Genomic DNA, 21,750 nt, shown 5'->3' on the forward strand with positions numbered 1-21,750 from the left:
GACCTCCCTACAACACCTGGGCATGCTCCTGATGAGGTGGCGGATGGTCTCCTGAGGGATCTCCTCCCAGACCTGGACTAAAGCATCCGCCAACTTCTGGACAGTCTGTGGTGCAACGTGGCATCGGTGGATGAAGCGAGACATAATGTCCCAGATGTGCTCAATTGGATTCAGGTCTGGTCTGGATTCGGCCTCCTCCACGTCTCCTGATGTACTGGCCTGTCTCCTGGTAGCGCCTCCATGCTCTGGACACTACGCTGACAGACACAGCAAACCTTCTTGCCACAGCTCTCATTGATGTGCCATCCTGGATGAGCTGCACTACCTGAGCCACTTGTGTGGGTTGTAGGGAGGTCATACAGGCACGTGGAGGCCACACACACTACTGAGCCTCATTTTGACTTGTTTTAAGGACATTACATCAAAGTTGGATCAGCCTGTAGTGTGTTTTTCCACTTTAATTTTGAGGGTGACTCCAAATCCAGACCTCCATGGGTTAATAAATTTGATTTCCATTGATAATTTTTGTGTTATTTTGTTGTCAGCACATTCAACTATGTTAAGAACAAAGTATTTAATAAGAATATTTCATTCATTCAGATCTAGGATGTGTTATTTTAGTGTTCCCTTTATTTTTTTGAGCAGTGTATATCGTTTTTGTGCTCTAGCAACATCTTTCTTTTTTCATACATGAGGTGGAGAGTTGTATCTGATGTATTTAAATATTATTTTTTTATTATAATTATATGAACTTGTACTTGGGTACAAAAATGTTGTCTGTAATTTCTTCCCAAAACACATCTACTTTTCAGACATGTTCTTACATAGGTACCAAATGTGTCAAAATTTAGAATAAATGTAGATTTAAATAATTTTCGGTGTGGCCTGTAAGTGTGCAGATTTTTGTATGCATACTGATTCACTACTATGTCTGAGGACCTACAGTAAGTTCAGCACCAGCTCAGCACTGGCAGATATGGGGTGGATGGAGAGGGTTATATTTATTAAGTAGTGATGTAGCAAAATCTGTCATTATCTGTGATTTTGCGGACAGTGTTTAAATGACAATGTTATTAAAGGCTTTTAAATAAAATATTTACTTTAATAAGACTGAACTCTTATACTTCTAATAAGACAAATCTATTGCCATGTACAGTGAACCTTGAAGATACAATTATGAAATAATTTAGACAGACAGCGTCCTACAGCCCCAAAACTTCTGTCCACGTCAGTGCTAAGCCTAGGCTTCTTTCCATTGTAACATAGGTGACTGTATATGTACTGTAAGCAGTGCTGAAAGTAGGGTGGTACGGAGTACTATTAAGAAATTTGGTGGTGATACGCAGAGGCGTATCTAGGGTAGGGCGAGGGCGCCTTGGCAGGCCCAGGAGAGGGGGGCGCCGCCGGCGGCCAGGGCATCATGCCCCACTCGCCCCGTCAACCCTAAATGTGAGGGGAGGAGAGCGCAGCGTCTCTCCCTCCCCTCACCGCCGCTGCCAGCACTAGCAGCGCTGCCAGCAGCGCTGCTGTGTCCGGTCTCCGGCGTTAGCCAATCAGAGCTTGCGGACCGGCTCCTGATTGGCTGCCGGTCCGCGAGCTCTGATTGGCTAGCGAACCGGCGCCAGACACAGCCGCCGGAGACGGGACGGGAGACCTGGACGGAGCGGTGAGGGGAAGGAGAGGCGCTGCTCTGCGCTCTCCTCCCCTCACATAAGCGGCCGGTGAGTGAACAGGGGGGGGGGGGGGCACGGGCACAGTGGGGCATGTATCTGGCACCAAATGGGGCATGTAACTGGCACTGAGTGGGGCCTGGCACTGTGGGGCATGTATCTGGCACTGTGGGGCATGTATCTGGCACTGTGGGGCATGTAACTGGTACAGTGGGGCAATGTAACTGACACAGTGGGGCAATGTAACTGGCACTGTGGGGCATGTATCTGGCTCAGTGGGGCAATGTAACTGGCACTGTGGGGCATGTATCTGGCACACTGGGGCAATGTAACTGGCACTGTGGGGCATGTATCTGGCACAGTGGGGCAATGTAACGGGCACTGTGGGGCATGTATCCGGCACTGTGGGGCATTGTATCCGGCACTGTGGGGCAATGTAACTGGCACTGTGGAGCATTGTATCTGGTACTGTGGGGCAATGTAACTGGCACTGTGGGGCAATGTAACTGGCACTGTGGGGCAACGTAACTGGCACTGTGGGGCAACGTAACTGGCACTGTGGGGCAACGTAACTGGCACTGTGGGGCATGTATCCGGCACTGTGGGGCATTGTATCCGGCACTGTGGGGCAATGTAACTAACACTGTGGGCCATTTTCAGTGGCCACACCCCTTCTGGAGCGTGGCCACACCCCTTCTGGTGTGTGGTCACGCCCATTTTTCTGCACCCGCGCCTTCGGCGCGCGCACATGCTTTTTGTGTGCTTTTTTTGGGGGGGGGGCGCCATTTTACATCTTGCCCTGGGCTCCAAAAACCCTAGTTACGCCTCTGGTGGTACGCAGTACAACCAGCCCACCACTGGGGCATTATTTATAAGGGGCATTTTTGTAAAATGGTGTCAGTGGCATAACTGTGTGGCATAATATGTAATAGGCATTATGGTGTGTGGTATAATATGTAATGGGTATTACGGTGTGTGGTATAATATGTAATGGGTATTACGGTGTGTGGCATAATGTGTAGTGGGCATTACGGTGTCTGGCATAATGTGTATTGGGTGTTACGGTGTCTGGCATAATGTGTAATGGACATTACAGTGTGTGGCATAATGTGTAATAAGCAGTTTGGTGTGTGGCATAATGTGTAATGGGCATTACGGTGTGTGGCATAATGTGGCCATGCCCCTATTGTCACGTAGCTACTCCCCTAGTTTTGTGTGACCACGCCCCCTCATTACACGTGACAACGCCCATTTTTACTATCAGTGCTACTAAGAAAAAATTTGTAGTTGCTCCACTGACTGTAAGCATGTGTTAATGGGCACAGGGGGATACGAAATGTAAAACAGAAGATCGGTAAGGACATACACAGAATATACGTGTGCTAAAACAGAAAGTTACAAAATGTTTGGCTTAAGTGCTATATATCCCTATATCCTTGACAATAATAATTGTGACCTTTTTTATCATACCGATGAAGCGATCATTTTTATCCTGAAGTCCTCTGTGATATATGACTTTCCTTAGCTGGGTGAGAGGTGATATTAATATTACAGTACTGTGTGATTGAGCAGTGTGAGAAATAACAGTATAATAAGGGATAATACAGATGAAAGAGAGCACGAATAGTGACAGCATTAAATGAGGACATTACAGCACATGCTTAGTGAGGGAACATGGAATAAATCACTTTAAATGCAAGTCTGACTGAAGAAGGGTAGTTCATCTTGTATCAGGCAGAGTTACATGTACTGGTATGGCATTTAGGCAGCATGCTCACTCAGTGGCTAATTATGTGAGCTACAATACATATAACAAAAGCAGTGACCCCGGAAACTAAAAAAAAAAACTACGTAAGGGTAGTCAGTGGTGTGAAAGAAGACACGTAGAGAAGGGAAACATAATGGGTGATTCTGCTGAGTAAGAGTCTGCGACATACTGTAACATTGGTGAGTGAGAATGGAATAAAGTTATTTGGTGCAGAAAGAATAGGAAAGAACATAATACAGTATATATCATTTTTCAGGGATTATGCTTCCATTTATAGTGAGAAGTAATTAAATTTTAGAATAGTTAAATAGCATCCAATAGAGCACATTGGGCCTAATTCAGGTTGGATCGCAGTGTACGATCCAACCGGAATTTTTGAGAAAAAGATGCGGGGGGTCCGAAGAAAATGCAATCGCCTCTGCCTGTCAATCAGGCAGAGGTGGGGTGGGGGTGGGGGGCGGCAATGCTCCATTTGCAGGGAGGCGACAGAGCGTTGTGGGGCAGTGCGGCGCGAACAGGGGGTGGAGGTGGCCAAACGGGGGCGTGATCATGGTGGCTGCGTGACATCACACGCAGCCGCAGCGATCAGAAAGATGGCGGGGGGTCTCCTGCGGGCGCAGCTAAGCTGTGCCGGCAGGATGCTTCCTTAGTTTCTACTAACAAGCAGAAATTGCGATCGCATCACAATTTCTGCTTTTCAACGGGGAAGACTCCGGTCAGCATGCTGTTAAGCTTTGCCTAGCAATGGGTGGCCCCCAGCATGCGATCCAAAGGATTGCAAATTCTGCTAATTAGCAGAATGTGCAATCCTTACTGAATTAGGCCCATTATCCTTAGTACTGTTGGTCATATTCATTGTGGGTTCTCTGTCACTTTCACTCCTAGTACAATCTCATAGCTTGTGAGTCAAATCCATTGCGAGGAAGATAGAATAGATGAACAAAGGGGGTATTTTGTAGCGTGCAAACAGCCTTTGCAGGTTTTCACTATTGTACATATATTTCTACACTGCAAGGTCATTAGCAATAAAAAAACAGCCCAGACCTCAGGATAGATTGGAGTAAGTCCAGCATCCTTTCCATAGCAATATTTGGCCATACATAACAGGAATCCTCCCTTCCTGTACAGTAGACAAGTACTATTAGATATTTAGAAATATATATCTCTCTGTCAGGGCCAAAGCTAGGATGTTTGTCACCTGGCGCAAAGCAGTAATTTGGCGCCCTCTCCCTGTTACACTAAAATATTCAGATTATCAAATTTAGATAAAAGGGGATACTATTGGACGATATTGCCCCAAATGCCCTAAGCGTCTGTCACATGGCCCCCTCAGCAGCGTGTTTTCCACATGCCAGTGGTGTGCCTCAAATGCCCTAAAATTCTGTCACATGGCTCTCCAGCAGCATGTTCCCCACATGCCCCCTGTGTGTCCCTGGTGCCCTAAACGTCTCTGGCACATGGCTCTCCAGCAGGGCCGGTTCTTGGGCGCTGTGCGACCCGGGCGGCAATAGGGGGCGTGGCTTCATACAGGGGGCGTGGTCATTTACGCCCCCTGTACAGACTGAAATGATGTGCGGTGCGCGATGACGTCATCGCGCACCGCACAGTAAAGGACCTCTCCACGAAGGGAAACTAGACGCGTACGTGTCTAGTTTCCCTTCACAGCGGCAGCGGGGGGCAACGGGCAGCGGGGAGCACAGCAGCAGCGGATCTTGCCCTGGTGCGGCGCCCTCCGGATGGCGCCCTGCGCCCTCCGGAAGGCGGCGCCCCGGGCAAAAGTCCTGCTTGCCCGTGGCAAGATCCGCTACTGCTCTCCAGCAGCATGTTCCACTACGTGCCACTACATTACACTACATCACTACTCTACATGCCCCTGTAAGCTGCACTACATATCTATACTACATATTACACTACATCACTACACTACATCCCCCTACATGCTGCACTACACTGTACTTAATGAATAGGGGGCTTAATGGTAGTGACTCACCCAGGAGAAGTGCTGTCACTAAGGATCTCCAGGAGCGCCGTTCAGAACAGTCCACAGTGCCCCAGCTGCTCAGTGAAGTTAGGGGAGCAATTCAACACAATAGTGTAGAGAAAGGAGGGCCCAACGAAACATTGCTCAGTGGGGTAAATTTACTAAGATAGGAGTTCTATTTAAGATGGGATGCTGCCCATAGCAACCAATCAGATTTCAGGTATTATCTTCTAGAAGGTGCTAGGTAAATGAGAAGTATAATCTGATTGGTTGCGATGGGCAACATCCCATCTTAAATAGAACACCCATCTTAGTAAATTTACCCCAGTGTTGGGAGACCGCAGGTAGAGGAGGGGACAGGGATCCAGCCACAGCCGCCCATCGCACCACTCTGGAGAGCAGGTAGTCAAAGTCTCCAATACCAGTAGCTGGTATAGGAGAAGTCCCAGGCACCAGAGCTCACCTGCACTGCATCGACACCAGCCGGGGGCAGACAGGTAGGTCAGAGACACTGCCCTGGGGGCCGCCTGCTGTCCCTGCTGCTCCCCCTCCTAGTAGTCCCGACTTCTTCACAGAGCCGCACCTCCACTCTAAGAGCAGCACAGCACTGCCAGTATCTTCCCCCTGCTCCTCTGTAATTCCTTGGTGCCCCCTTAAATCCGGACTTCTAGGCCTACCCCTAGATATGACCCTGTCTCCGGGGAGCTTAAGGAATTAGTAATCAGGGGCTATATTCATCATCCCTAAATTTACACAAAAGTAGGTGAAAATTAAAATTTTTACTTTTGAAGACATTAAGGATCAGGACTTTTCATTCTAAAGGTAATGCAGAAGGTATAACGGATATTTCCTGCTTACATGTCAGTACTGATCTTGCCCGCTGTCCCCATACTGTCATATGGGGGACTAAATTCATCAAGCTCCAAAAATATTACATTTTCGGAGCTTGATAGCAGGAACCTATGGCAAGGAGGTCTGGGGTTGATTGGATCCCTCCGCTCCTGTTTGGCTTATTCCGCTGGACGGGAGGCATTTGATATGCCGGCTGTTGGGATCCCGGCGCTCAGCATACCGGCGCTGGGATCCCAACAACCAGCATACCGACAACTATTCTCCCTCTTGGGTTGTCTATGACACCCGAGGGGGAAGAATAAATAGCCACCATGCCCGCAGCGTGACGAGCGCATCGAGCCCCCAAGGGGCTCTTTTGCGCTCACCCCACTGCCGGCATGCCTGTGGTCGGGATCCCGGCACCGGTATGCTGAGACGCCGGGATCCTGAGCACCGGCATAACGTATTAAACCCCCGCTGGACACAGGGTTCTTGTGCGCACGTGTGAACTTCAGTTCATGTATGCACACAAGCACTACCGAGTCAGTCTCAGCACTGCTACTAAAGTAGCAGTGATGGGAGTCACGGGTATCCACTGCTGCTTCTTGCTGCGAGTTGGATACTTAATTAACATGATGAATAGGCCTGAAAAATCACATCCGTGTTTTGTTACATCACCACTAACACAAAATCATTAATACAACTGCCGTTATCAGCAGTAGGTCAAGTTAGTTTACCAAAAATGTTCTCTTACCGAAAAGCCTACAGATTAACAGAGCCTGATTATGGTGATTATGCTGCAGCCAAGGACACGCCAGTACTTAGGATGCGGGGGGGGGGGGGGGGGGGGGGGTTGGGGATTTGGTGTGGGCACCATAAAATTAGCAGCACTAGAATACATTGAAGACCTAATTTATTTCATGTCAGCAGCAGCCACACAGCTTAAGCAAAGAAGTTTGTTACCCAACTGTCCTGGTGCTGAGGAAAGTTTTTATGGTAACCCCCGGATGGCTGTGGTAAATTGACCATGCTACTCACGGCTAATTTCTATGTACAGTATGCTACAGCGCCATCTGGGTAGCCTGTGATTATCTTTAGTGTCTTCCTTGCATTATCCAGAAGCCAAAGTGTCCTTTTACACTCCTCAAACCTCATTATATTATTAGATGTCAATATGATACATGGCAGTTGTGCAGTATGAATGGCAATTTCCTGATCTGAGCTCTGTGGTTAGCAGCATTACAGGGGTGCTACAGGTGTATTAGCCTAGGGCATCTGGAACCCTTAATCAGGCCCTGTAGGTTATCAACCCCTTATATCCTATATAATAAAAGGCTAATGCTGTTCATCAGAGCAACTCAAGTGCACATTCGGGCGTGCACAGCCACTGACACTACTGCTATGATGTTCCGTAACTTTGATGGGCTGGCAACTAATATCTATATGTAAGTGAGAACCATGTTATGTAGCAAACGTAATGAGAACCTAATTAGTGGCTCCTGTGTGTGATGACATAAGAGATAATACTATTAGTGAGAAGTATAAATGACCTGGTTGACTTACTTCATCATTATTTTCTCCATTCCTAGGAACTCGATCCGAGGCTCTACAAGGGGAGATATATGCTACGTTACTGGCTGAGAATACACGCCTAAGAGAGGAGCTGGAAAGAGCTCGAGTCCCAACAACAGTATTGCCACAGAATGCTATGGTGAGTAGATTACAGCCATACAGTACTTAAAGGACCCAGTATGGTCTGGGGTTATCAGGAATAAAAACTGGCAGAATTGATGGGTGCCATCAAATTCTGTGTTTCTAATGCTGGGTACACACTTATAGATATAGCTGCAGATCAATTGATCTGCAGATATATCTATAGTTGGATCGGGCAGCGTGCTGTGCATACATACTGCCCGATCCGTCGCGGACTGACGTCATGAACTGGGTGCCCGCCCAGTTCACCTGTCAGTCGCCGCCGGCTGCTGCAGCTTGTGTACGGGCAGCGATATATTGGCCGGCGGCTGTGCAGCAGGGCAGACATATCACTCGTACACACTGTCCGACGGACCCGCGATATATATCGGCCAGTGTGTACGCACCTTAAGTCAGCAAATTAACTAAATGTAATTGTTATTATTATGATTATCTTTTATTTAAATGGCACCACAAGGGTTCCACAGCGCCCAACAAAGGGGGTCATTCCGAGTTGTTTGCTCGTTGCCGTTTTTCGCAACGCAGCGATTAGGTGGAAAATGTGCATGTGTATGGTACACAGCGCGCATGCGCTAAGTAATTTAACGCAAAAGTTTGGAGATTTACACAAGCTCGAGCAACGTTTTTTCAACGCTCGAGTGATCGTAGTGTGATTGACAGGAAGTGGGTGTTTCTGGGGGGAGACTGGCCGTTTTCAGGGAGTGTGCTAAAAAACACAGGCATGCCAGGTAAAAACGCAGGTGTGGCTGGCCGAACGCAGGGCGTGTTTGTGACGTCAAACCAGGAACTAAACGGACCGAGGGGATCGCAATCTGTGAGTAGGTCTGGAGCTACTCAGAAACTGCAAGGAATTATTTAGTAGCAGTTCTGCTAATCTTTCGTTCGCTATTCTGTTATGCTAAGATACACTCCCAGAGGGCGGCGGCCTAGTGTGTGCAATGCTGCTAAAAGCATCTAGCGAGCGAACAACTCGGAATGAGGGCCACAGTACATAAACCAATGAGCAAGGCAATAAGACAACAACTTATAGTACAAGACAATATAGGACTAGTACAGTACATAGTATATTAACATTGCTGCATTAGGGGGCAGGACACTAAAATAATCATCAGGGTGGCAGAAACAGAGGGCTGGGTGCCATTGTAGGGAGTATGGAGAAGAAAATAGTCTATGAGAGGGAAAGCACATAAGGGGAGAGGGCCCTGCTCCTGAGAGCTTACATTATGAAGGGGAGGGGCAGACACAGACAGGGGTGACACAGATCCTGTTATACTGTATGAACTGAATTAATAGCTGTTTTGGAAAATGACCAGTTATACGCAGCGCTGATAAAATGCTTAATAAACTTCAGGGAGTTACTGTATGAAATTTTCTGAAATGTTATGGTCTTGTTTATAAAGAAATATGTGGGTAAATGACTTGGGCATTAATGGGAATAATGTTGAATTATACACTGGAGTTATACAGATCTAAAAATGATTACAAAAGTAACTCTAAGTTCTTACAATAAAAAAAAAATACTCTTAAGGTACCTTATATTATTCAGTTTAGAGAAGTGACTTAAAAATGAAGTTCTATAGATGGAGCCTCCGTTATCTTGGTTGGCTGAGGCGTTAGTCGCGACCGGGCATACGCAGCATGCCTGGGCGCAAGGAGGTGCGCCTAGTCGTAAGGAGGCGCACAGAGCATTTGGCATTACCTTTGAGTGTAATAACTGCGATCATCCACCAGATGTCACTTGTTAAAATCACCAATGCGCATGCGTGTGGTCTCCATTAAAATACAATACTGAACTACAGCATAAGAACTACTTTACTGGTGCGTCTTATTATGCTACAATATGCTACAGTATGTCATACAGTATACCTTTATAACAGTATATACAGTACAGACGCAAATAGTACAGCATATACAGATGCAAACGAACGTATTACAGGTACAGTATGGTCTATTGATGTTAGGGATATGTGAGCGTCCAAATCCCATAGCATTAAGTATAATGGGGAGAGATAAAAGCTCCTCCCTAAATTCCTGGATGCCAAATCACTGTGCTTAGCATCTCTGTACAGTATTTTGCATTTGAGTACTAAATAGCACGAACAGCTTGTAACATACTCTGCTGTAATGGTTACAGCGGCAAGTGTTATCTTTATAAGTATAATGGGGAGAGATAAAAGCTCCTCCCTTAGGGGTATATTTACTAAGATTCGTATTTTTGCCGATTTCAGCCGAGATCAATCTCGGCTGACATTGGCAGTGTACGAATGCAACTTTTTGAAACAAAACATGGTATATTTACTAAACTACCATGTTATGTAAATTCGAGTTCACCGATGTCAAAGTAATTCGTATTGCCGGCAGTGTTTTACGGGAGAGAACAGTAAAACACTGCCGGACTTAACACAATGAAGACTGGCCGGATCAGTGTGATCCGTGCAGGGCTTCATTGTGTACAGTATAGAAATAGTTAAAAATCCCCCCCCAAAAATTACTTGGGGTCCCCCCTTCTAAGCATAACCAGCCTTGGGCTGTTTCAGCCGATCCTGGTTGTTAAAATACAGGGGTAAAAATGCATAGGATTCCCCCATATTTAGACAACCAGCACCGGGCTCTTTGTCCAGTCCTGGTTCCAAAAATAGGGGGACAAAAGATGTAGGAGTCCCCCGTATTTTTAAAACCAGCACCGTGGTCCACTGGCCAGAGAGATAATGCCACAGCTGGGGGACACTTTTATACTGGTCCCTGTGGCCGTGGCATTATCCCCCCCACCCCCTCCCAACTAGTCACCCCTGGCTGGGGTTCCATGGGGGAGTGGGGACCCCTTAAATCATGGGGTAACCCACCCCAAGCACCCAAGAGCCAGGTGTGAAGCCCGAGGCTGCCCTCCCCCCACCCCCCCATCCTTGGACAGTGGATGGGGGGCTGATAGCCTTTCAAAGTGTAAAAAAAAAGAATATTGTCCTTTGTTGTGGAACTACAAGTCCCAGCAAGCCTCCCTTGCTTGCTGGTACTTGGAGAACCACAAGTACCGCTGGTACCTGTAGTTCTACAACAAAAGAAATGCCCAAATAAAAACAATACACACACACCGTAACAGTAAAACTTCAATAGACATACATGCACACTTACACACTCATACATACTTACCTACATCCCACGCCAGCCAATCACGTCCCCTTGTCCAGTAGCATCCAATAGGGGTACCTGTGGAGATAAAACCCAAAATACTCACCTATTATCCAGTGATGATCGGTCCTCTTCATTCCTGAAGTAATCCACAGGGTTAAAAAAATAATAAACTGAAAGCCCGAACCAACTAACTAATGCCGTGACCCCCGTGACTGCTGTCACTAGAGATCCCAGCAGCCAATCAGGAAGCGCCACGTCATAGCCTATGATGGGAATTTTGCGGTCTGTGGCTAACCGTGAAGTTAATTGGGGTCATTCACAAGACCGAAAAATTCCCATCATAGGCTATAATGGAGCTGCGCAAAGCTCCATTTTAGCCGGTGCGCTCCGCCTGATTTACAGGCCAGGAGTGCACAGCCAATCAGGAGAGCGCTATGATGTAGCACTCCTTGATTGGCTGCTGGGATCTCTAGTGACAGCAGTCACTGGGGGGAGAGGGGGGGGGGGGGGTCCCGGCATTTGGGGAAAGGGGTTCCATGTGTAAACATGGAACCCTTTTAGTTCGTTGGTTTGACCTTTCGGTTTATTATTTATTTAACCCTGTGGATTACTTCAGGAATGAAGAGGACCGATCATCACTGGATAATAGTTTTTTTTTATTTTGCGCAGGTACCCCTATTGGATTCTACTGGACAAGGGGACGTGACTGGCTGGCGTGGGATGTAGGTAAGTATGTATGAGTGTGTGTGTATGTATGTTTATTAAAGTTTTACTGTCACGGTGGGTGATATCACAGAGAGAGAGTGTCTAAACGCTGAATCAATGTAAAAGGTAAGAGTGCTGTGCAGTGGGTGTGCAGTGTCTAAATAAGCTACAGCTCCCAGCAGGCTGAAGCATTCTGCGCTAAGGCCTGCTGGGAGCTGTAGTTTATTGAGTGCATCTTCTTCCCTGTAATGCGGTGCATTGGGACACCAGCGCTAACAATAGTGACTAGCTGCTTCCCTGCTGTGCGAGTCTTCGTAAGAACCACTGCCAAAGGGAGGACAGCAGCCCAGCTGCTTCCAGGAGGAGAAGCAGGAGAAGCATTACCCGCCCCTCCCCCACTCGCAGTACCTCCGGGCACCATCTGCGGCACCCCCACACACCCCCTCCACCACCCACGGTGGCTCCGACCACTCTACCCCATCCGCGGTGTCCCCGGACCTCCACCCGCGGCACTCATGCACCTGCCACACCCCCACCCGTGGCACCACCGCACCAGTCCCACCCGCAGCACCCCGACAACGCCCCTCCCCCACCCATGACACCCCTGGCCCCTGGACCACCCCCCCTCCATCTGTTTCTCCCCCGCACCCACCACTCCCCCAACCACAGCACCTACTAGGTGATTCATCAGGCCCTGTGTGCACTGTTCACGCTGTTGCACGGGGCTACGACCCCTTAACCATCGCACACCCTTTGTCCGTGCAATATTTAACCACTCACACAATTATGATTGGAGGTAATACGCCATATAATACAAATATTGCACACTACAAGGGCATGCAAGGGTTAATGTGGCATAGCCCCTTACAACGGTATGAAGAGCGCCCGTAGGGCGCGATGAATCACCTAGCACATGATAAATGTGATGCCTATGCAAAAAAATTCCAAATGCTATTTGACCTTGTGTGAATTCTTCTCTAAACATATAAGTATGATTTCGATGTGTTAGATGTTATCTTATTGTGTACACTGGATTATCTGCATCTTGTAGGTTCTACCTGTATTTATTGGACGTGCTGTTTTCCATACCATTACAGCCTCAATCAAATTACATTACAAATTATCATTACAGACCACCAGATGGTCTAATTAAACAAGTGTGTTTAACTAAAGAAAGATTACTAACTACTCATCCTAACAGCTCACTAGCAGCATGACATGGATAAGTGCACCAGCACAGATAAGAAGAACCAGGGTTGTGTGTGTGTGTGTGTGTGTGTGTGTGTGTGTGTGTGTGTGTGTGTGTGTGTGTGTGTGTGTGTGTAGAGATATCAGCAGTGACTCCTGGGCAGCTACAGCAAATCACTTGCAAAGAAACTCCTTAGTGTCACCCCTCGCAGAATATGGGATATTTGACCTACAAAGCAGGGCAGCAGGAGATTTATGACTGAAACTGGAGCCTCCCGGGAGGGTGTGGGTGGGTAGGCAACTATGTATGAAGCAAACACTGCAGCTCTCACTTATCCGAGTATTACTCAAGTGTGCATTATCTGTCTCAACAGGGGCATATTAACAGATAAGGAGGCCCGTGTGCAACCTCCTCCACCTGGGCCCCTCCTCTGCAGCTGGTGCTCAGAAGCGCAATAGAGTCTGAGCATTAGAGTGGCATAGACCATAATGCTCAAGTGCAAATCTACTGCGCAAGACTCCAGGAAAATGGCTGCCGTGCCATTTACCTGGAGATTTGTGGAGAGATGCTGCCACCGGCAAGGGACTTGCGGAGAGGTGAGTATTGAAAACACTGGGTACAGGGTGTGCGGTGTCGGCCCCTTTAGACTCGCTGCATTGGGTCTCAACATCGACCCCTCTATCTGCCCCTGCCTGGCGCAGAGTCTCCCTTGTAACTTTCTTAAGCAACGGCTACTGTGGCTGCAGTGCTACAAATGAGCTTGAAGCTGCATGCCGATACTCACCCATGACACCTTCTTTTTGCAATGGCTTTCGGTCACCTACAATCTCCACCATGAACTGCCCATGGATCGCAGAAGCCATCTCAAGTAATAGCGATGTTGTATGATACTGCGCACGCCATTGTACACTGGGATGTGCATGCGCTACTTTCCGATATATTGCTCCAAACGTCCATTCTCTCAACTGCGGCCACATCTGAGTCAGGTCCAGTGTGTTGGAGTCAAATATGCAAAATAACATTCCATTTATATTAAAAACAGTTCAATCTGGGACACACTCAGCCTTTCTGATGCCAGAATATTCAGTTTCTTCCATGAAATTATATTCAGAGGTTGTCAGACGTTTATTGGAAATGAATGTAATATTACATTGTGTGCTTATTTTTCTTTTACAGTTTCCTGATGCATTCACCAACACCGAGAAGTTTTCTCTTCTTAGTAAACTAGAAAAGTCACAAGCAAGAGTGCAGAGCCTGGAGAGAGAGGTGACAGTCTAGTGCTATTTATCATTTATGAAGATTGGGTTTCAGTGTCATTGTGGTTTGTTTGTGGTTCGGTACTTTTCTCTTACTGTAATGTACCATTTACTGCTAGCTAGAGGAGGCGGCTCGGCGATGGGGACGTGAGAAACAGCAGCTCCTGGTGCAGCTTTCTGAGCATCAGATGGGATTCAGCCGTACCCAGACCACTATCCTGCACCACTATCCTACGGTGAGCAATATGCTGTGTTCTAATGATGGAAAAGCTATTTAATCATTTATTCCCAGTAGCCATCTTTGCTGCTCTGGATGATGATGTTATTCATTACAAGTCACTGGTGTTCTCAGATATGCATGTGCAAAGCCGGGTACACACTAAACAAATGGCTGTCACAATCACATCTGCACTCAGAGGGCTATTCTGACCTGGACGCAGCCTCGCGTCTGTATGCAGCAGCATCTAGAGAGTTTGTGCACACGCACCATCACAGTGAAAGATGCAGCCGCCAGGTGATTGACAGTGGTGTCCCTGGTACTTATCCCAACTGGCAGTTACTCCAAGCCCCAACCCTTGGGATTTAACCCTCTGGTTGCCAGATTCAATGAGTCCATCACCCACTTCCAAGTTATTGAAAGTTAGTATCTAGAGGAATGGGGTTATCCAAAGTGGGCAGATTTAGGGCCCAGGTCAGGAGGAGAGTTTTACACCTTAGTAGACATTCGGTCTTCACTGGCTTGTATGCATGACCCCCCCTGCTGTATAATAAACAAACTTCTGTCCAAACACCCCATCCTCAGCATCTCAAACACAATACACACACAATAGGTATAAGGTCAGGGCTGCTCAATACAGATGACATACTCCCAGGCAGTTATTATACATTAATCATCATGCAGAACATATTGGGATGGTCAATGTAACGTCACATTGGCCGTCCTGTACACACTGAACGATATATGCATCATTTGCTGGGTCATCCTGTTGGGCATACAGCACACCTGATGGGATGACCCGGCAAACGACCCATGGGAGCGCGCGGTAGTAGGGACACACTAGACAATGGGCTGATATGTTGGACCGATCCGCTGGATTGGACGACATAACACCTAGGCTGGGGTGCAGCAACCTGGAGGTTTAGGAGTCTATTTACTAAGCCTTTGGATAAAGTAGACAGAGATAAAGTACCAGCCAATCAGCTCCTAACTGCCGTAATACAGGCATTGTCAGCTCAGCCTCAGCTATGGCTTTCAGGTTTAATGTCATTTTGAGTCTTCATTTTTTCACAGTAACTCTGTGGGGGCAATGTGGGGCACTTCTGTGGTGGCAAATCTAAGTGGCAAACCCCTACATTATGGAGCCCATGTGGGGTACTTCTGTAGGGGTTATGTCATACAGGGGCACTGGAAGTAATGGCTTAAAAGGGCATTGAGCGAGTAAGGGGTACTATTGGCCCAATGTTGGATATTTCTGTGGGGGAATGCAGGGTTATAATATTTATGCAGGGTCATGTGAGGCACTATTGTGTTGGCATATCTGTGGGACATGAAAGTACAGAGCCCATGCTGAGTTATTTCTGCAAGGGCAATGGCTAAAGTGGTACTGGGGTAATGGCATATAGGAGCAATGTAGGGTATTTCTGTGGGGGCATGTAGGTTGGGGCTGTAATATGGACATGAAATTATATATTTTCCTGTTAATAAATGTATTACTGAGTATTTCAATAGGAAACATTTAGGGGAAATTCCATTACGTGCTGCACACATAAGAGGTTATTATTTTAAGAAACCTCGCTTTTTTTTATAGCGTTACATTAGCATGAGAAGTGCAAACGGAACGTCAATGCTAATTGACTCTACTCCTTGAAATAGGGGTGCCCCGAAAAAAATAAGACAATAAGGGTTCCACTACCCAGGAAAGTTTGAACTTAAATTGAACTACCTATGAAGCAATCTAACAGGTCTGAAATCACCATGCAGTCCTCCAAGTATACTATTTGCTGTTATTTTACTTAATTCAAGTGTCAGGCCCACACGACCACATATCTTTTTGTGTATGCTTGTGTCACAACACAAAGATTGATCAACCTGTATTATCAAGTACAATGTTTGGCATGCACACATTTGAACGACATGACAAAGATCCAGTTTCATGTTTAGCATTATGTTTGGCCCTCACCTACTGCAATAACTGATACTGTAGAAACACTTTATGATATGCTCTCTCTGGGCTAATGCCTGATCTGAATCTTTTAGTTTGGCGGTCTTGTGAAATCGCTACCATTGCTGATGTAGTGGTACCTCAATCACCCAGTTCTCTTCCCTGCAAACTCAATATAACTTGCCACATAGGGAACTATTTACTTATACTCTCATAAGCCATTGGATTTCCAGTATGCTCCGATCCTCTGGACCAATGCTTCTTCCGCCGCCCTACATCCTTTCGAAGGTATAGTCTGGCAATGTCAGAGGTTCCATAGGGTTTTGGTATGTTATGGTTTAAGCTACGGAGATGGGGGTTAAATCGCCCACACAATTACAGTGGGAGACCAATTTACAACTTACATTTACACATCGGCAATGGGAGTCGATCTACCTTACGGCACATAGTTTTCTAAGTGTAATAACCATTTAGAAAAATTTTAATTATTACATAGACTATATTTTGCGCCAGCTAAGCTTCATAAACTTGGCCCTTGCAATCAAAATTTTGTTGGAGGAATTGTATAGAGATAGGTGACATATTCCATGTGTTCTGGGCTTGTCCAAGCATTGGCGCATTATGGAGGGAAGTCTTTGCTCTTGGCCATGACGTTCTTCACATTAGAGTCTCCCTCACTAGCTTTATTTCATATCTATCCAACGGATCTATCGAATTTGGATCGATATGTAATAGGCCATATATTTATCGCCACTAGGGCAGCCATTGCGCACAACTGAAAGTATCCCACTCGTACCTTGGTGGTCATTCCGAGTTGATCGCAGCCAGCAACTTTTTGCTGCTGCTGCGATCAATAGTCCACGCCTATGGGGGAGTGTATTTTAGCTTTGCAGGGCTGCGATCGCTTGTGCAGCCCTGCTAAGCTAAAAAAAATTCATGCAGAAGAAGACTAGCCCTATACCTACTTACCCTGTGCGACAGTCTCTGCGATGCTGGAGCCGGCTTTGACGTCAGACATCCGCCCTCTGTTCTGCTTGACACGCCTGCTTTTTCCTTACCACTCCCCGAAAACGATCTCCAACAGTCCGGATCCGCCTAGGAACGCCTTCTGTCTGTCAATCTTCTATGCGGTCGGCTCTGCGACCGCTTCCTTCGTTAGACACGACGTAACTTGGCGACCCCTATCGCCAGGCAACGTCATGCACGTGCATTACGGCCGCCGCGAATGCACATTCCGGACCCGTTCGCACGGCAGCGATAAACCGCTGCATGCGAGTGGGTCGGAATGACCCCCATAGTGCAGTCAACATTAATGTAATTGGGTGTAATAATAAGGATTATAAGGTAAGGGTACCTGCATTATATATCAGTGCCTATCGCCCCCCCCGCCCATCCGCCACACACACACACATACTGATTTTAGCATGCCCTATTAGGTCTTCCATCCATTGTAATACCCATTATTACACCCTTCAGTCAGTGACTGTGTTGATTATATATTAAGTGCCATTAGTGTGCAGGCACTACAATCAGTGGGGGGTGGGGGACTGATATATAATCAATACAGTCACTGACTGAGGGGTGTAATGATGGGTATTGTAAAATGCTGTTATAAAATGTGGTCAGTGAGGGGGGTAATAATGAGGGGACGTGGTGCAATCAGTGAAGGTATCGGAGACATACAGTACATACATACATTCTGGGGATACCTTATATTTTTGGATAACCCTCGAAAACGGGAGTATTTCAGGGTTATAGCCACAAATATACTTTGATAAATGGGCACTGTAGTCTCAGTATACCATATTGTGCGAGACACCTAGCGTGACTGATCCACTCCAAGAATCTTATTCGCATCACAGAATCCGCAAATCAACAGTCCAAGTGTACTACAGACACTGGGTTCTGGTATGAATGGTCAACCATGTTAAGGTCGACATTCATTAGGTCGACCACTATTGGCCGACATAGACATTGACTAATAGTAGACATATGAAAATGATCTATGCAAGACAGGTCGACACATGGAAATGCCGACATGGATTTTTTAACTGTTTTTGGTGTCATTTTTTCCGTAACAAGACCAGGAACCCCAATTAGTGTACCACGTCCCCTTGCATGGCTCGCTTTGATCGCCATGCTGCGGGCAAGGTGCCTCGCTCCGCTACCATTCCCAGTCATACTCCATGTGGATGGTAAAGTATGAAAAAAGTAAAAAATCTATTATTTTTATTTTTAAAAGCCATGTTGACAGTTTCATGTGTCGACATGTCCTGTGTCGACCATTTTCATGTATCGACCATGTCAGTGTCGACCAATAGTGGTCAACCTAATGACTGTCGACCTTAACATGGTTGACCATCCAAACGGATACCCAAACACTGGGCTGTGACATTAACAGCACAGGAATTAGGGCCTAATTCAGATCTGATCGCTGGGCTGCGTTTTTTGCTGCCCTGCAATCAGATAGTCGCCGCCTACAGGGGGAGGTTATAAGGTTTGTGCAAGTGTGCATTCAATTTTGTAGCAGAGCTGCACAGACATTGGTTTGTGCAGTCTCTGCACAGCCCAGGACTTACTCAGCTGCTGCGATGGATTCCTGGTGATTGGGGCCGGAGCGGACGTCAGACACCCTCCCTGAAAACGCCTGATCCCTCCTGCTTTTTTCCAGACACTCCTGTAAAATGGTCAGTTGACACCCACAAATGGCCTCTTCCTGTCAATCTTTAAAACACCCGTGCGTTCGGATTTTTTGCACAATCCCATCGCTAGGCACCGATGTCCGGTGTTGTTTTTCGACGCGCCAGCGCATTGCGGCTCACACATGCGCAGATCAGATCGTATGCTGTACGAAAACGCACAGCAGAGATTAGATCTGAATTACCCCCTTAGTTTTTAACACATACAAAGGGCCTGATTCTGAGGCAGACAGATATGCTGCAGCTGCTACTGTGAATTCATACTATTACGGGAGCCAATGGGCTGTCTACTAAGTTCCAGACACAGTCACACCACATATATGCCCACCGACGCCAGCAACCTTCCATCCCATTCCATCACTGTCTAAGAACACCTACCTGAATTGCATTTTGTCACATACAGTTGTTTTATTTGTGCAAGTAAGGCGTACATTTTGAAAGAAAAGAAACCTGGTTCGCAGAGAGGGCCTGTTTGGCGTGATTGAAGCCACAGTGTATGAGGACTGTACATTGCAGAGTGTGCTGAAAATAAACACCAGGCCAGTTAGTTATTATTATTCAGCTCAAATGACCACCGCCTAACCCCCCCCCCCTCCCCCCACGCACAAAATTCCCCACTGTTATGCTAGACATCTGCCCCTCGGCATATAATTATACTACTAGCCTGTCCCTCAGTGCACAATTACACCAACACGTCACTGTGCCTTCAGCACTATTCATCCCAGATCACTATTAAGCTAGAATGTTCCCTACCAACACAACATTTTACTAGCCTGCACCCCCACAGCAAATAATTATACCAGCCCGTACCCTTCCAGCACACTTGTATACCAGCATGGATATCCCCTACTACTACCCTATAGCATACTGACACATCAAACAGTGTCCTATACACACATGAATACTATTATATCAGCCTCTGCTTTGCTTGCAATGGCCAGGATTATTCAGCCAATTAATAATTACATGCATAGCGTTCTGTCTCAAGCATATGCTGTGACTGTAGAGAGACTTTTAATCTCTTTTTGTAATAGTACAGAGACTGAACAAGAAAGACAAAACCAATAAATACTCTGTAGCCCATGTACTGTACAGTTGGTGCAGAAAACAAATAGGATAAACGTGAGCATGAGATTATTTGTTTGGCTCTGTCTGTATGCAAAGATCTGTTTTAATAAACATTTGTATGGCGCAGTCTATGAAACGCTACGTTTGTTTGGTAGGCTTTTCCTTGCTAATTCAATTTACTAAAAATATGTTGGAAATTTGTGAAAGTTTAAACATCATTCATAAATGCTGTATTTTACTTGTAAAGTAGTAGAAAAGGATAATAACAATGATTTGCAAATACGTTATCAATGGTCAGCATGGCTAATAAATGCATAGCATTGTCTGTTTTATACAGCACTCTAAACAAATGCACTATTACATTGATTGTAACAATTCTCCTGCACAATCATTTCTAATTTACTGGTCGGATAAAGTGGGTAATTCAGACCTGATCACTAGACTGCGTTTTCATACAGCCTGCGATCAGGTCTGAACTGTGCATGCCTATGCACCGCAATGCGCAGGCGCATCGGTCCGCAGCGCCGGGATGTGCGGGAAAAGCGATCGCATGGGCGATTGCAAGGTGACTGACAGTAAGAGGCCATTTGTGGGTGGCAACTGACCATTTTCAGGGAGTGTCCTGATAAAGCTAAATATTTATCTTATATAATACCCTTTATGAGGTCTAAGAACACTGTACGCTATCTACGTATGAAGTACCGTAAGGGTACGCACGTTGCGTAACAATCGCTTAGCCGTAGTCGAGACGCTCAAGCGTCACGTTCGCTCACGGCCAAGAGATCACTGGCAGGCACGCAATTGGCTGCTGACTAACGTAATGATTCGCTATAGCGTAGCGGACGCTCGGGACCACGAGGAGATCACCAGCGGCGCTGACGCTCACAATGTTAAACCTTTGTATCTAAACCATAAACAATGCAGTATGCTGTAAAACCTTAGTGTAGAGATAGGGTGTAGATGCAACCTAGTGTAACCTTATTAACTTACAAGCTGTTTGAGCGTCACCGACGCTCTGAGAATACTAAACACTATAAGAATTACACAGATACCTGGGCTTAGGGTCCAACGCCTAATATATATATTTTGAATGATATACTTGCAAAAGAATTAATACAAATACAAATCATACACTACAATATAACATAGACTACCTAACCAGATAACTACACAGGAAATATAATACAATTACTATTTAAGAGAAAATAAGAGAGAAAGAGGAGGGGAGAGAGAGAGAAAGAAATTGGCCCACAATAACAAGAAGATCAATATAGTTGCGGAGAAACACTTACGCACAAGGGGAAACGATCGCATGCGCCTCGATATCCAGCTCCCGATTATCAGCAATGAGAACCGTTGAAGAGAGTGAACTGGATATGGTCGGCCTGCCTATTTATGCCCCACACACAATGCAATTCAATGGTCCCTACAATCTCATTGTTCATTGGACACAGGAATTCGGCTTCGCATTATAACCAAAGGTCATAGGTTGATTCATACAGGTGGGCTGTGACTGCTTCCAACTGTTCAGGTGGGTGGGACACTGAGTTTCCCGCCGCATGACTAAATAAGAACAAAT

The 21,750-nt window shown here is 46.4% G+C and overlaps 1 protein-coding gene across 1 annotated transcript in view; it reads left to right on the forward strand.

The window, feature by feature from the left end:
• Positions 1 to 21,750, forward strand: part of CCDC33 (coiled-coil domain containing 33) — a 171,835-nt gene that overhangs the window by 136,719 nt on the left and 13,366 nt on the right. The window contains exons 20-22 of the mRNA XM_063926453.1: positions 7,840 to 7,961; positions 14,163 to 14,252; positions 14,362 to 14,478. Coding sequence (XP_063782523.1) covers positions 7,840 to 7,961; positions 14,163 to 14,252; positions 14,362 to 14,478 — 329 coding nt within the window. The remainder of the gene's footprint in view (positions 1 to 7,839; positions 7,962 to 14,162; positions 14,253 to 14,361; positions 14,479 to 21,750) is intronic.

Source organism: Pseudophryne corroboree, chromosome 6 (assembly GCF_028390025.1).
Source record: "Pseudophryne corroboree isolate aPseCor3 chromosome 6, aPseCor3.hap2, whole genome shotgun sequence".
NCBI lineage: Eukaryota > Metazoa > Chordata > Amphibia > Anura > Myobatrachidae > Pseudophryne > Pseudophryne corroboree.